General features: G+C 49.5%; 1 protein-coding gene across 1 annotated transcript in view; it reads left to right on the top strand.

The window, feature by feature from the left end:
* ULK3 (unc-51 like kinase 3) overlaps positions 1 to 14599 on the top strand; it is a 30725-nt gene that overhangs the window by 6021 nt on the left and 10105 nt on the right. Inside the window, exons 5-15 of the mRNA XM_063142769.1 lie at positions 688 to 831; positions 2266 to 2348; positions 3441 to 3596; positions 5200 to 5305; positions 7220 to 7260; positions 9181 to 9283; positions 10099 to 10163; positions 10264 to 10342; positions 12935 to 12975; positions 13412 to 13459; positions 14298 to 14364. Of these exons, the coding sequence (XP_062998839.1) occupies positions 688 to 831; positions 2266 to 2348; positions 3441 to 3596; positions 5200 to 5305; positions 7220 to 7260; positions 9181 to 9283; positions 10099 to 10163; positions 10264 to 10342; positions 12935 to 12975; positions 13412 to 13459; positions 14298 to 14364 (933 nt within the window). The remainder of the gene's footprint in view (positions 1 to 687; positions 832 to 2265; positions 2349 to 3440; positions 3597 to 5199; positions 5306 to 7219; positions 7261 to 9180; positions 9284 to 10098; positions 10164 to 10263; positions 10343 to 12934; positions 12976 to 13411; positions 13460 to 14297; positions 14365 to 14599) is intronic.

Here is a 14599-nt window from a genome sequence, read left to right as displayed (position 1 = left end):
CTGAAAAGAAAGGGAAAAGATCCACCAACACTCCTGAAATTGAGCGCACAAAATATATTTTGCCTTTACCAAAAGCCTTGACACGGTTTATCCTAGCCAGCAGTCATATAATGAATGTCAATGGACGTTTAGCAAACATTTAATAAACATATAGCAAAGTTACTGGTGATTAACAAGGACAATAACATGTCATAAACATGAAAGAATACAAACAAGGGAAAACGTATAAATGTAATATTAAACGATGACTCCGGATCGTATGCACCATTTCCAACTTCATCAGTAATACACGTTTTCCATTTTCAAAAGTTAAGCAACCACCATAACATAAACATAGAAGCTTGGCATGTTGGCTGCAGGTTCTAACCCCCATGGTAGACTGTTTGCTTAAGAAAGGAATGGTAATCGTTACCTTCCTGAAGAGAAATGTTGGACTCTATGTCCAAAATTGTGGTAAGGATTTCTAATCTGTAATTCACAACTTCTATCAACAGCATAAGTCTAACCCGACGAGGGGAAGGCAAAGCTTTCTTTTCAGCATCGAAATGCAGCAAGAGGCACAGAGCGGTCTTGCGTCTACTCCGCCAGCAACCCCCAACTTTGCCGGCTACTGACTTTTGCAAGCTTATTTACGAGGCCGCTCTAAAGCACTTCTTCTCGGTCGTCTTGTGTCTCCACCACCACCAGATTTCGGCTTTGCTCAGCACATGTCTCCAAGGGATGAGAAGCACGTGCTCCGGGGGTCACCGCTTTACATGGCTCCAGAGATGGTGTGCAGCCGGCAGTACGACGCCCGGGTGGACTTGTGGTCCGTGGGGGTGATTCTCTACGGTAAGCCCATCCTCTGGTTTTGCAGCTGGGTTCCATGGCATTGCTGCGCAACGACGCCGCAAAAAATCTGGAGGATTGTAGCAGCGGTGCTAGAAAATCTCACCGACTCTGGGTAAGTGGTTTGGGGGAGGACGGAAGCCATTTTTAGGATGGTTTAACAATGTATACTATGTTTTTAATCAGCATTTTAGGTATTTTATACTTATGGTTGTTCCCCGCCTCGATCCAAATGGAGAGGTGGGTAAGAAATTATTATTATTATTATTATTATTATTATTATTATTATTATTATTATTATTTGCTAGTGGGAAAGGGAGGAGGGGCTTGCAAGCATTCCTGATCGCCAACTCGTGGCATAAAATTCTATAAGGTTTGAGCCACTATCAGGGGAGGCTGGTGACTCCGACGTCAGCAGGGCGGCGAATCCGCTCCGGGTTTCCGTCAGAACCACTCCGAACTCTAAAGGAGCTATCCAAGGTGCCAAGGTATCCCTTGGAGACATGTGAAGCACCTTACGTAGTTCCTTTAGAGTTCGGAGTGGTTCTGACGGAAACCTGGAGCGGATTCGCCGCCCTGCTGATGTCGGAGCCACTAGCCTCCCCTGGCAACTCCTACCAGCAGGGCATTGGGCAGCTACTAACGGGGCATCACGAAACCCATAATACCGTATTTCTTCGATTCTAAGACGCCATCGATTCTAAGATGCACCCCATTTTTTGAGATGTTTATTTGGGGAAAAAGGGCATCTTAGAATCGAAGAAATACTATTTCCCTCACTGCCCAGCCAACCTCCTTCCCCCCCTCCGCGCTTTTTTCTAATGGTTGTGTCCTTTTCTTTTTTCCCTCTGTGCGACAAGCAACCGCCGTTTGTGCTGGAAGAAGGGGGGCATAGAAACAAAGAGTAAACAATATTTTCGGGCGGGGAGAGAGAGGAGAAGACGCGATTAAGAAGCTAAAACACTTCTCTCTCCAGTCCCACATCTGTTCAATTGCTTCCGTTTAAGGCGCTCCAAATTCTCCATAGGATCTGGCTCTTTACTTGTCGGTGCATCAGGGGACGATGACATGCGAGTAAGTCCCGTGGAAATCGATGGGACTTCTGAATAAATTTAGGATTTCCGAAGCAGCTTCAGGACTAACAAAAAACCAGGCGCTTACCCTCCCAGCTCCTCTCACATTCCTCTTTTCCTCTTACCGTATTTCTTCAATTCTAAGACGCCATCGATTCTAAGACGCACTCCATTTTTAGAGCTGTTTATTTGGTGGCAAAAGTGCATCTTAGAATCGAAGAAATACAGTAACCTCCATTTGAGCATTGAGCGCCACTGAACGTGATGGCTGGGTGGTGAAAATCCCCCACAGGGATGCTAGTCCTCATGGTGCATATAACTCAAATCTTGTCTTGTGTGTGTGTGTGTGTCTTTCCTTCTCTAGAAACCCTGTTTGGGCGGCCGCCGTTTGCCTCCAAGTCGTTCACTGAGCTAGAGGAGAAGATTCGCAGCAATCAGCCCATCGAGGTAATATTGCCGCGGTTGGGATGAGGGTCCCAGGGAGGGGGCACAAATGGGGGTCATGGCAGGAAACCATCTCCGTTGCCCCTGCCACTTCGGATGCCACCCTCCCATCCGGTCTTTGCTAGCCATTTCCCTGCCGGCAGACAAAGCGTTGACGGAGACAGAAGAATTGCAAGGGACGGACAAGAATTCTCTCTCCCTGGCGTGCCCCTCTGTCTCTGGGCGGTCCCCCGCTTCTCCCGCTTCCACCAAGCATTTTGAAGATGTGTGTAGAAGCGGGAGGATGGGACTGTGGGAGCCAGAGGCGGGCGGGATCTCTCAGGAGGGCCATATTCGCTCCAGGGGCTGCTCATTGCCGACCCCTGAACCTACCTAGCACCCGCCCAGAGCTAGGAGCATGTAGGTGGGACCCTCCAAAGCAGAGGTGCGTTGCTTTCTGAAACTTCCCTGTCCTCACCTCCAACAGCCAAAAGTTTGGAAGTCCGCTGTCGTGGTTGCATAGCCTACACACACACGCACACACACACACACACTAGCCCAGAAAGCGATACCTTTCAAATAACCCCTCTGTTTTCTTGGGCATGAAAGCATGCAAGAATTCTGATGGAAACCCCCTTAACTTGTTTCGGCGTGCAAATCCATCCATCCATAGACTTTAGAGTCTCCTTATTTTATTTGTTTGTTTGCAAGGAAGGGCCTGTCCAGCTACGTTCTGTCATGCCGCCAAATTTCAGATGTCTTGAGCTCTGAAGTTCCGTTCGGTTCTAAAACACGTCCTCCTCCTTTTTGCTTCCCCTCTGCCAACATTTGGATTGTAAGCTCCTTGGGGCAAGCAACCTTTTTTTCCTTTTTCATGTTATGTAAATACATAAACAATAAATCAACGTGGTTGCTGTTCGCAACTGACCCCATAATCCCTTGCCGTAAAAGCGACTGCTTCCGCAAGGTATCTCCCACCCACCCCAATACACGCACACACTTCCAGTTTAGAGCTACCGTTGTTCAAGTTGGCCGGGGGGACGGGGACGGAGGGGGGGACACTGTCCTCTGAATCCCGCCTGTGTTCCATCTCCCTGCCTTGCCGCCTTTTCCTAGCTGCCCAGTCGCCCCCGGCTCTCCCCGGAATGCCGAGACCTCCTGCAGCGCCTCCTGAAGAGGGACCCCCATCAGCGCATCTCCTTCAAGGACTTCTTCGCTCACGCTTTCGTGGACCTGGAGCACATGCCTGGCGCGGAGAGCCTGAGCAAAGCAGTGAGTGCAAGCGGCACCAGGACGGCGCTAAGTCACTACTAATCTATGGAGTCCCGTGGCTCTGAGGTCGCGGTGGTAGTGGAGAATCCACTCCGGGTTTCAGCCACAACCAGACAGAACTCTAAAGGTGCACCTTGGGTGGCTCTTTCAGAGTTATCTCTGAAACCCGGAGCGGATTCCTTGCACACACACACACCAACCTCAGAGCAACCAGCTTGCAGTAATACATTATCATCATCATCATCATCATTTATATACTGCCCCATTGCCAAGCTCTCTGAGCGGTTTACAAAATTTGAAAACAGTGAACATTAAAAACAAATATACAAAATTTTAAACCATAAAAAACATAAAATACAAACAAAAACAGACAATATCCGTTTAAAACAACTATTCTGGGGTCACTTAAAAATTCAGCATGTGTTGTTAACTGCCTGAGAAAAGAGAAAAGGGCCTTCTCAGTGGTGGCCCCCCCAATTATGGAATGATCTCCCTGATGAGGCTCGCTTGGCACCAATATTGTTATCTTTTTGGCGCCAGGTCAAAACGTTGGCGCCAGGCGAGCCTCGTCAGGGAGATCATTCCATAATTGAGGGGCCACCACTGAAAAGGCCCTCTCCCTTGTTGCCATCCTCCGAGCTTCCCTTGGAGTAGGCACTCGGAGGAGGACCTTAGATGCTGAGCGCAGTGTACGGGTAGGTAGGTTCTGTTCCATCAGGTATTGTGGTCCCAAGTCGTGTAGGGCTTTATAGGTTAAAACCAGCACCCTGAATTGCCACCGCATTTCTTGGCCTCTATAATCATGGACTGGTTTGTGCATTCAGATAACATAACTGGCTACCGAGGCCTGTGTGAGTGAGGCGTCTTGTTGTGGGATGGGCGGAGAATGAAAAGCTACGTTCTACCTTAGGAGGGGAGGTTTCTCTGGGGCAGAGGATATATCCTGGGGAGGATCTACACGGCGTCCTGAAGGCGCTTGCGTGCGCCTCCAGTGCGCCCCGAAACTCCATGTGTAGATCCTTGCCTACCTGGTCAGAAGAGGAGGAGGAGGAGGAGGAGGCGGTGGCCCCGCATCGCTCCTTGCGAGGAGGAACGGCTCCGAGTGAGTGGCACTGTTGGTGCCTAGAGCGTCCTTGCTGCCGCCGCCCACCTTCCTGCCAGCCTCCTGCTGCCGGCGAAAGAGCCACCCGGGCCGGAAGAAGGCGGGGCGGCGGCTTCTTCCGCCGAGCTCTCCGCCCTGGGTGGCTCTTTCGCCAGCAGCAGGAGGCTGGCAGGAAGGTGGGCGGCGGCAGCAAGGACGCTCTAGGCACCAACAGTGCCACTCACTCGGAGCCATTCCTCCTCGCAAGGGGCGATGCGGGGCCGCCGCCACCGCCTCCTCCTCCGCCTCTTCTGACCAGGTAGGCAAGGCTCTACACATGGAGTTTCGGGGCGCACTGGAGGCACCCGCAAGCGCCTTCAGGACGCCGTGTAGATCCTCCCCAGGATCTCTCTCTGCCCCTCTCCCAAACATCCCCCCCTCCCCAAAGACAGGCTGTCATCCTTTCTTTCCCTATTCCTTCTCCTGCCCCTCGCTACATTCTGCTTTCTCTCCCCTCCGCAGACCTCTCTCGTAACAGAAGCTGTGAAGAAGGACCAGGAAGGAGAGGCCGCAGCCGCCCTCTCTCTGTATTCCAAGGCTCTGGAATACTTTGTCCCCGCCTTGCGGTGTGAGTGGCCTGGCCGCCGTTTTCTTTTCCCGTGCTTCCTTTCCTCCCTCTGAAGCAGGGCTGCAAAACATGTGGCCCACCGAGCCAGCCGTTTCTGGCAGCCCACCGGACTGCTGCCTCCCCTGCTGCATCTGCCACCGAAATTATCCTGGCGACCCTGCCTGAGATTCCCCTTGCTAGGGAACCCACCCTTAGCTCTGTGTTGAGATCCAAGGATCTTCTCGTAATACTATAACCCTCATCCCAAGATTGGTGGGAGATTCCCAACAGAGATAAGGAAGGACTTCTTCACATGCTGCATAGTCAAACTATGGAACTCACCACCACAAGATGTAGTGATGGCCACCAATTTGGATGGCTTTAGAAGGGGTTTGGATAAATTCCTGGAAGAAGAAGGCTATCCATGGCTACTAGTCCTGATGGCCATGTGCTGCCTCCAGTATCAGAGGCAGTAAGCTTGTGTGCACCAGTTGCTGGGGAACATGGGTGGGAGGGTGCTGTTGCACCATGTCCTGCTTTGTAGGTCCCTGGTCGACAGCTGGTTGGCCACTGTGTGAGCGGAGTGCTGGACGATGGACCCTCGGTCTGATCCATCAGGGCTCCTCTTATGTTCTTCTGTAAGGGGTCTGCTAGCTAGCACTAGCAGTTTAACCCCATCCTAATTCCTGCCTTTCAGAAGAGAGAGGAGATAAGGGAAGGGTTTCTTTATTAGCGCCAGCAAGTTAACCCCTTCCTGGTCTCCAATTAGGGATAACGGTGCGTACATGCCTGCCTGCCTGCACGCCTATGCGTGTTTAAGCATCCATGTGCCGTGGCAACGAGGGGCAAGCTTGACTGTTGTGCCCTGCTCCCCAGCATCCTAAAATGCCCAATAGCAGATTTAACTAAAGAAAGTGACCTTTGGGTACCCCAAACCAAGCTGCCCAGACTGATTAAAAGCCTCCCGTCCCCAGTGATTTTGTTCAACTGGGATAATGTTCATTTTCCTTCATTGTCTCACAGAGTTGGAAGGGTACTCGAAGGGCATCTAGCTGGCTGGGGGATGCTAGGAATCATAGAATCGTAGGATTGGAAAGGGCTTCTAAGGCCATCGAGTCCAACCCCCTGCTCAATGCAGGAATCCACCTTAAAGCCATGGCTGTCTAGCTGCCTCTTGAAGGCCTCTAGTGTGGGAGAGCCCACAACCTCCCTAGGTCATTGGTTCCATTGTTGTACTGCTCTAACAGTCAGGAAGTTTTTCCTGATGTCCAGCTGGAATCTGGCTTCCTGTAATTTGATCCCGTTATTCCATGTCCTGCACTCTGGGAGGATCGAGAAGAGATCCTGGCCCTTCTCTGTGTGACAACCTTTTAAGTATTTGAAGAGTGCTCTCATGTCTCCCCTCAATCTTCCCTTCTCCAGGCTAAACAGGCCCAGTTCTTTCAGTCTCTCCTCACAGGGCTTTGTTTCCAGACCCCTGATCGTCCTTGGGAGCTCTTTTCATAGAATCATAGAATAGTAGAGTTGGAAGGGGCCTCTAAGGCCTCAAGTCCAACCCCCTGCTCAATGCAGGAATCCCCCTTAATGCATCCCTGACAGATGGCTATCCAGCTGCATCTTGAATACCTCCATTGTGGGAGAGCCCACAACCTCCCTAGGTCATGGGTTCCATTGTCATACTGCTCTAACAGTCAGGAAGTTTTTCCTGATGTCCAGCCGGAATCTGGCTTCCTGTCACTTGAACCCGTTATTCTGTGTCCTGCACTCTGGGATGATCGAGAAGGGATCCTGGCCCTCCAATGCATCTGGAGTTGTAGTCCAGCGCATCTGGAGGGCACTAGGTTGGGGAAAGCTGGTCCAGGCTGACCCCATGCTGACTCCATTGACTCTGCCCTCCTGTGTAAGATGCCTGCATGCCTGTCTTGTCTCCCTCAGATGAGATTGACGCCTCCAGGAAGGAAGTACTCAGGTCCAAGGTGAGTTGATGGTCCTAGTCTCCCACTGGTAGGAGGGCTGAACTGTGCAACCTTTGAGGTGGGAGTAATGAGTGGGCTGGAATGGAATTGTTGGTGGGGTGCATGAGCTCCTGGCAAGGACGTGGTCACTTTGGGTGTGCAGGGAAGGTGGAACCAAGATGCACTTTATTTCCAATGCGCTTTCAGACCCAGAAGTGGCAGCGGAAGACGTGCCTGTTATTCCCTCTTCTTCTGTTCCTCCTTCACGTGAATCGCTGAATGAACCCATCAGTAACATTCATTTGTGTGGGGTGGTTCAAATGGGGGAAGGCAGTCTCTCTTCATTTACTAGCGGTTGGGCCCAGCTTTTCATGGGTTGGAATAGCTCTTCATTTGATACAGCAAAGGCGTCAAGCAAACTTTCACAGCTTTCCATGCTGGCTGGGGAATGCTGGGAGTTGTAGGATTCCCCCCCCCCCGTCTAAACATGCATAGGATTGTGCCCTTAAAGGCTTTTTCATTATAAGCAGGCAAAAGCGGCTGCATTTTAAAGCCAGCTTTTCTGATTCAAGTTGTGTATTCCTGATGCACCAGTTCGTGGGAGCTAACCATGCAATGCTATGCTTGTCTGCTCAAAAATAAATCCCACTGAATTCATTCTGGCCTCCGCCTCCATGAAACCTCCATGAAACAATGGAAGGTGTTTTTGAGGAAACCTCCATGAAACAATGGAGGGTTTTGGGGAAACCTCCATGAAACAATGGAGGGTTTTTTGGAAACCGCCATGAAACAATGGAGGGTTTTTTAAGAAACCTCCATGAAACAATGGAAGGTGTTTTTGAGGAAACCTCCATGAAACAATGGAGGGTTTTGGGGAAACCTCCATGAAACAATGGAGGGTTTTTTTTGGAAACCTCCATGAAAGAATGGAGGTTTTTTTTGGAAACCTCCATGAAACAATGGAGGGTTTTTTTTGGAAACCTCCATGAAACAATGGAAGGTGTTTTTGCGGAAACCTCCATGAAACAATGGAGGTTTTTGGGGGAACCTCCATGAAACAATGGAGAGGTTTTTTTTGGAAACCTCCATGAAAGAATGGAGTTTTTTTTTGGAAACCTCCATGAAACAATGGAGGGTTTTTTGGAAACCGCCATGAAACAATGGAGGGTTTTTTTGGAAACCTCCATGAAACAATGGAGGGTTTTTTTGGAAACCTCCATGAAACAATGGAAGGTGTTTTTGAGGAAACCTCCATGAAACAATGGAGGTTTTTGGGGAAATCTCCATGAAACAATGGAGGGTTTTTTTTGGAAACCTCCATGAAAGAATGGAGGGTTTTTTTGGAAACCTCCATGAAAGAATGGAGGCTTTTTTTGGAAACCTCCATGAAACAATGGAGGTTTTTTTTGGAAACCTCCATGAAACAATGGAGGGGTTTTTTGGGAAAACACTCCATGCAGAATATCCATGCTGGGCAGAGTAGAGTTCCTGCACAACCATTGCACGGCGGGCTCCGTGGAGTTTCCTGTTGTGTTGACTTTGCCCCCCTTGCAAGAGTGGCGAAAGGAGCAAGGGCCATTCTAGGATAGCCGCCGGGATTGTTTTTTTGCAGCAGTGTCTGATGGGATACCATCGGGAGGACCGGGGAAGGAGAGAGGCTGGAGGAACTGTCAATCAAACATCACAATGGATTTTACTCAACTCTACGGTAGCCCACAGTCCCACAGCAGTGGAGTTAGAACATGTTGGGTAGGGAGGACCTCCTGAAACTCAACCGTTGAGTGGAGTTTTCACACTGCGTTGACTCACGTGCTGTCTGAACTGAGCCACTGAAAGCAGCTTTTGACCACGCGCCCTGCCCTGTCTCAAATGATGCTCTTCTCTCGCCCGCCCGAAAACTATAGTTCGCTTTGTGTTTTGCACTATTTCCCCATCGTTTAGGTAAACCAATACGTCTCGCGGGCGGAACAGCTCAAGGTGCTGGTTACCTCGAACAACAAAACCCTCTTGCAGCAGGGCTGTCCTGCCAGGGACATCTTGAAAGGTAAGTTACCGGAGCAGAGGATGTACTTTGAAACCTAGAACAATTTCATGCCTCTGAGGGGAAGGAGCTCTAAAGGAGCCTTCCTCAAGCGTCGGTTTCCAGGTGTGTGTGTGTGTGTGCATTTGGACCGCAACTCCCACCATCCCCAGTCACGAGGGCTGGGGATGATGGGTCTCGTAGTCCAAACACAGACCTGGAAAGCACTGCTAGAAAGGTCAATGCTTTCCAACATATTGGAGAGGTTTCTTTGGCCACCAGGGGGCGCAGCTCGACAGCCACTGGCTTCCTCCATCCAAAAGAAGCGGGCTGAGGGCACCCTGTGCCGTATTTACTGTGCTAGCAGAACCTCCCAAAACGATGTGTAGGTTGTGTCTTTTTCTGACAAACCCACCATCTTTTGTTCTGGTGTGTGTGTTTCCCAACTAGCTTGAGTAGGACCCAAGAAGCATTAGCTTTCCATCGGCTTTCACCCGACACCCTTATTTATTCATTGCTTATTGCACATTATCACTGCTCTTTCCATTTTAAAGAAGGGCAAGTAGAGGCTGGTCGTGTCATAAACCAGACCATCTAGTGAGCCTGTGTCAGGCCTAGAACATTTTTTCAATAAATCCCAGGATTTGTTTGTTTTTAAGTTTACAGGGAGTTTTTGTGTTTTTTTACACACATGAGAACGTTTTTTAAAAATATGCAGTCTGGTGTGGTACTGTCTACTGTACTTCGTCAGGACTCTACCACCTCCCTTAGCTGCACATGTAGGCCGTGCCCCGCAGCCTATGCAACTTGGCTCAGGCTTCTTTTCTGTTTTCTTGCAGAGATGTCCAAGGACAAGCCTCGCCTTTACGCCGCTCTGGAGGTGGCGTCTGCTGCAGTTGCGAAGGTCTGTGTGTAGTTTGCGGTTGCATTTCCTCCTCCTTGCTTCTTTAAAGAAGCTCCTCATTGCCTGCCTGTGACGGATCCTCTCTGTGTCCCTGTTCTAGGAGGAGGAGGGTAAAGATGACTGCGAAACTCTTGATCTGTACCAGCAGGGCCTGGGTGAATTGCTGCTAATGTTAGCTGGTAAGGAGGGCAGGCAAGGGGTGGTTCTTGTGGGGACAACGTTTCTCTTGTGATGGAGGAAGTGTGTGTGTGTGTGTGTGTGTGAGTGAGTGAGAGGGAGAGAGAGAGAAAAGAAAAGAAAACGGGGTGGCAGAAAGAGAGAAAGAAAGAAAAGGGTGGGAGAGAAGAAGAGACGAAAGAGGTGGCAGAAAGAGAGAGAAAGAAAGAAAGAAAGAAAGAAAGAAAGAAAGAAAAAGAAAGAAGGTGGGAGAGAGGAAGAGACGAAAGAGGTGGCAGAAAGAGAGAAAGAAGGTGGGAGAGAGGAAGAGACGAAAGGGGTGGCAGAAAGAGAGAAAGAAAGAAAGAAAGAAAAAGAAAGAAGGTGGGAGAGAGGAAGAGACGAAAGAGGTGGCAGAAAGAGAGAAAGAAGGTGGGAGAGAGGAAGAGACGAAAGGGGTGGCAGAAAGAGAGAAAGAAAGAAAGAAAGAGAAAGAAAGAAGGTGGGAGAGAGGAAGAGACGAAAGAGGTGGCAGAAAGAGAAAGAAAGAAAGAAAGGGGTGGGAGAGAGAAAGAGAAAGAAAGAAAGAAAAGGGTGGTAGAGAGGAAGAGACGAAAGGGGTGGCAGAAAGAGAGAGAAAGAGAAAGATAGATAGAAAGAAAGAAAGGAAGGAAGAAAGGGGTGGTAGAGAGGAAGAGACGAAAGGGGTGGCAGAAAGAGAAAGAAAGAAAGAAAAGGGTGGTAGAGAGGAAGAGACGAAAGGGGTGGCAGAAAGAGAGAGAAAGAAAGAAGGTGGGAGAGAGGAAGAGACGAAAGAGGTGGAAGAAAGAGAGAGAAAGAAAAGGGTGGTAGAGAGGAAGAGACGAAAGGGGTGGCAGAAAGAGAGAAAGAAGGTGGGAGAGAGGAAGAGACGAAAGGGGTGGCAGAAAGAGAGAGAAAGAGAAAGAAAGGGGTGGTAGAGAGGAAGAGACGAAAGGGGTGGCAGAAAGAGAAAGAAAGAAAGAAAAGGGTGGTAGAGAGGAAGAGATGAAAGGGGTGGCAGAAAGAGAGAGAAAGAGAAAGATAGATAGAAAGAAAGAAAGGAAGGAAGAAAGGGGTGGTAGAGAGGAAGAGACGAAAGGGGTGGCAGAAAGAGAAAGAAAGAAAGAAAAGGGTGGTAGAGAGGAAGAGACGAAAGGGGTGGCAGAAAGAGAGAGAAAGAAAGAAGGTGGGAGAGAGGAAGAGACGAAAGAGGTGGAAGAAAGAGAGAGAGAGAAAGAAAGAAAGAAAGAAAAGGGTGGTGGAGAGGAAGAGACGAAAGGGGTGGCAGAAAGAGAGAGAAAGAAAAGGGGTGGGAGGGAGAGAGAGAAGAAAAGGGGGTGGCAGAAGGAGAAAGAAATAGAAAGAAAGAGGGGTGAGAGAGAGAAGGAGAGGGTGCACAGAGAGAGAGAGAGAGAGAGAGAATGAACGAACCTTGGAGAGCTTCTTTAGAGTTCTGACACTTCTGACTGAAACCTGGAGTGGATTTACGACCCGCTGACATCAGATCCAGCCATCTCCACTGGATTGGGATCTTCTGGTAGCTCTCTGGGTGGTTTGCAGTAAATTGGGAGGGTTCCTGAATCCTGGTTTGTTTAATAGTTTTGCTGCAGCTCTTCAAGGGGAGTCTGCTGAAGCTGTACATTTGCTGAATCAAACAGGGCATTGGACCCGGTGCCCTACACTCACCGCCCCCCACCTCCAGCTCTGTGATTCGGTCCAGCAGATAATAAACATGCAGAAAAGGCGACTGAATAGAGTTGTTAAGATCAAGAGACAATAAAATCAGACTTGTGGGTCCCTGGTCGACAGCTGGTTGTCCCATGTGTGAACAGAGTGCTGGACTAGATGGACCCTTGGTCTGATCCAGCATCAGGGCTCTTCTCACGTTCTTATGGCATGTCGTTCTAGCCGTAACTAATACTAGTAATATTATGGAAAGGGGTCTTCATGTTTCTAAGCAGTGTACCAGATGCTAGAGACGAAGCAGGCTGCCTCAATCATGCCTTATTCAAGAGCCATTTGCCTGGCTCCTCTCAGGCGAAGCGCAAGTGGATTTTTAATAATAATAATAATAATAAAGTTACCCGCCTCTCCCTCTGGATTGAGGCGGGGTACAACACAAATAAAAACACCATAAAATACATACAAATTATTCCAACGTTTAAAACCAGTGCATCACTAAAAGCAGCACACCATTAAAAAAAGCATCTTAAAATTCAACTGGGTAGGCCTGCCGGAAGAGATCAGTCTTTATGGCTTTCTTAAATTCTGCAAGACTGCTAAGTTGACGAATCTCTCCCGGCAAGCCATTCCACGAACTGGGAGCGGCAGAAGAAAAGGTCCTCTGGGTAATAGTTGTCAGCTTTGTTTTTGCTGGCTGGAGTAGATTCTTCCCAGAGGACCTGAGTGTGCAGGGCGGATTGTACGGGAGAAGGCGATCCCGCAGGTAGCCTGGACCCAAACCATGTAGGGCTTTAAAGGTGATAACCAACACTTTATACTTCGCCCGGAATCGATCCACCGTGTTAATCCTTCAGTGTCGATGCATTCTAACACATGCACCCCTTTCCCTCCCCCCCGCCCCCATCCTCCAGCTGAGCCTGCCGGAAGGAGACGGGAGCTGCTACATGCAGAGGTGTGTATCTGGTCTGCCAGCTGAAACTGTACCTTTGCTTCTATTGTAATTAGAGATGTCAAGGCTTGCGGGTGGGACAGGGGAGGGGTGGACTGGAGGGAAAAACAGAAGAACAAATTGGATCTCCCCCCCAAAAAAAAAAATCCCCCCCCAAAAAAATACCATGGATAAGCAGTGTGCCAAAGCCAAGAATGAAACGAATGGGAACTCCTTTTCTTTCGTGGAACTCCAAGTACCGCACGTGAGGGTGCTCAGGTGGTCTCCCATCCAGGCCCTGGCCAGACTCCGGCCTGCTTAGCTTCAGCAACTGCTTAGCTTTCATGGCTGAAAGGCCACCTGCCTTTCAGCCATGCCCTTATTTGAATGGGGGCTGCTTTGCCCATTTCTCCTAAGCCAACAGCACATATGAGCAACAGCTTGGGTTTTGTGTTGGCAGATCCAGACACTGATGGGCCGAGCTGAATATCTGAAAGAACAGATCAAGGTAGGGAAGAACCGTGTCGGCTTGAGCCTGGGGCTGGCCTAGATAAAGTCTCGAAATACCCACAGCTCTTAAATTGTAGTAGCAAAAAATGGAGCCTCCCATTTCAGATGCCATCTACCTTTAAATTCAAGCTGTTGGGAGAGCAACAGCTAGGGAGGGATGTTGAGTTTCTGGTTGGTTGGTGTGGGAAACGGGCTGCCAGATTTTTATTTATTTATTTATTTTATTTAAGCATTTTTATGCCACCATTCAGCCAGAAAAGGCTCTCACAGCGGCTTACAGAAGTATTTCTTGACAGTCCCTGCCCAGAGGCTTAGAATCTAAAAGACATGACACAAAAGGAAAGGGGATTGGGAGGGAGGAGGAGGAGGGGCAAAAGGAAAGCATATTCAGGCACTACAATCTTAGTTGCAAAGTTCAGCAGTGACAGTTGGCAGCAAGAGGGAGGGGGCTCTCTGCTGGAGCTGGACCCAGGCACGATGGAGAGGTGCCTGGCTGCTGCTTCCTCCCTCACTGGTGGCCTCTGCAGAGACAGTTGGTAGCAGGTGGGAGGGGGCTTTGCTCTGATGCAACAGGACTCTTCTTACGGCCTTATAAAGATCATAGAATAATAGAATAGCAGAGTTGGAAGGGGCCTATAAGGCCATCGAGTCCAACCCCCTGCTCAATGCAGGAATCCACCCTAAAGCATCCCTGACAGAGGGTTGTCCGGCTGCCTCTTGAAGGCCTGTAGTGTGGGAGAGCCCACCACCTCCCTAGGTAACTGGTTCCATTGTCGTACTGCTCTTAACAGTCAGGAAGATCAGGAGAACTAACTGGTCTCTTCCTTTCGCTGCAGATGAAGGAATCGCAATGGGAAGCTGCGTCTCTTGGCAAGGAGGGCATGTCGGATTCCGTCAGGAGCTGTGAGTGCCGCGCTTTTTCTTACCCTGTCCTGTGTGCGGTCCATCATAGAATCATAGAATAGTAGAGTTGGAAGGTGCCTCTAAGGCCATCGAGTCCAACCCACCTGGTTGTTCTTAACACCAGCGCTGGCTGGTAGCTCTGGTTTCAATGGAGCTGTGAATCCATTCAGGGTTTCAGTCAGAATGTGCTATCCAAGGTGCTGCACCCATTTTAGCGGACAGGGTCCATAACCTT

Source organism: Elgaria multicarinata, chromosome 16 (assembly GCF_023053635.1).
Source record: "Elgaria multicarinata webbii isolate HBS135686 ecotype San Diego chromosome 16, rElgMul1.1.pri, whole genome shotgun sequence".
Taxonomy (NCBI): domain Eukaryota; kingdom Metazoa; phylum Chordata; class Lepidosauria; order Squamata; family Anguidae; genus Elgaria; species Elgaria multicarinata.
This window is presented reverse-complemented; position numbering and strand designations above follow the sequence as displayed.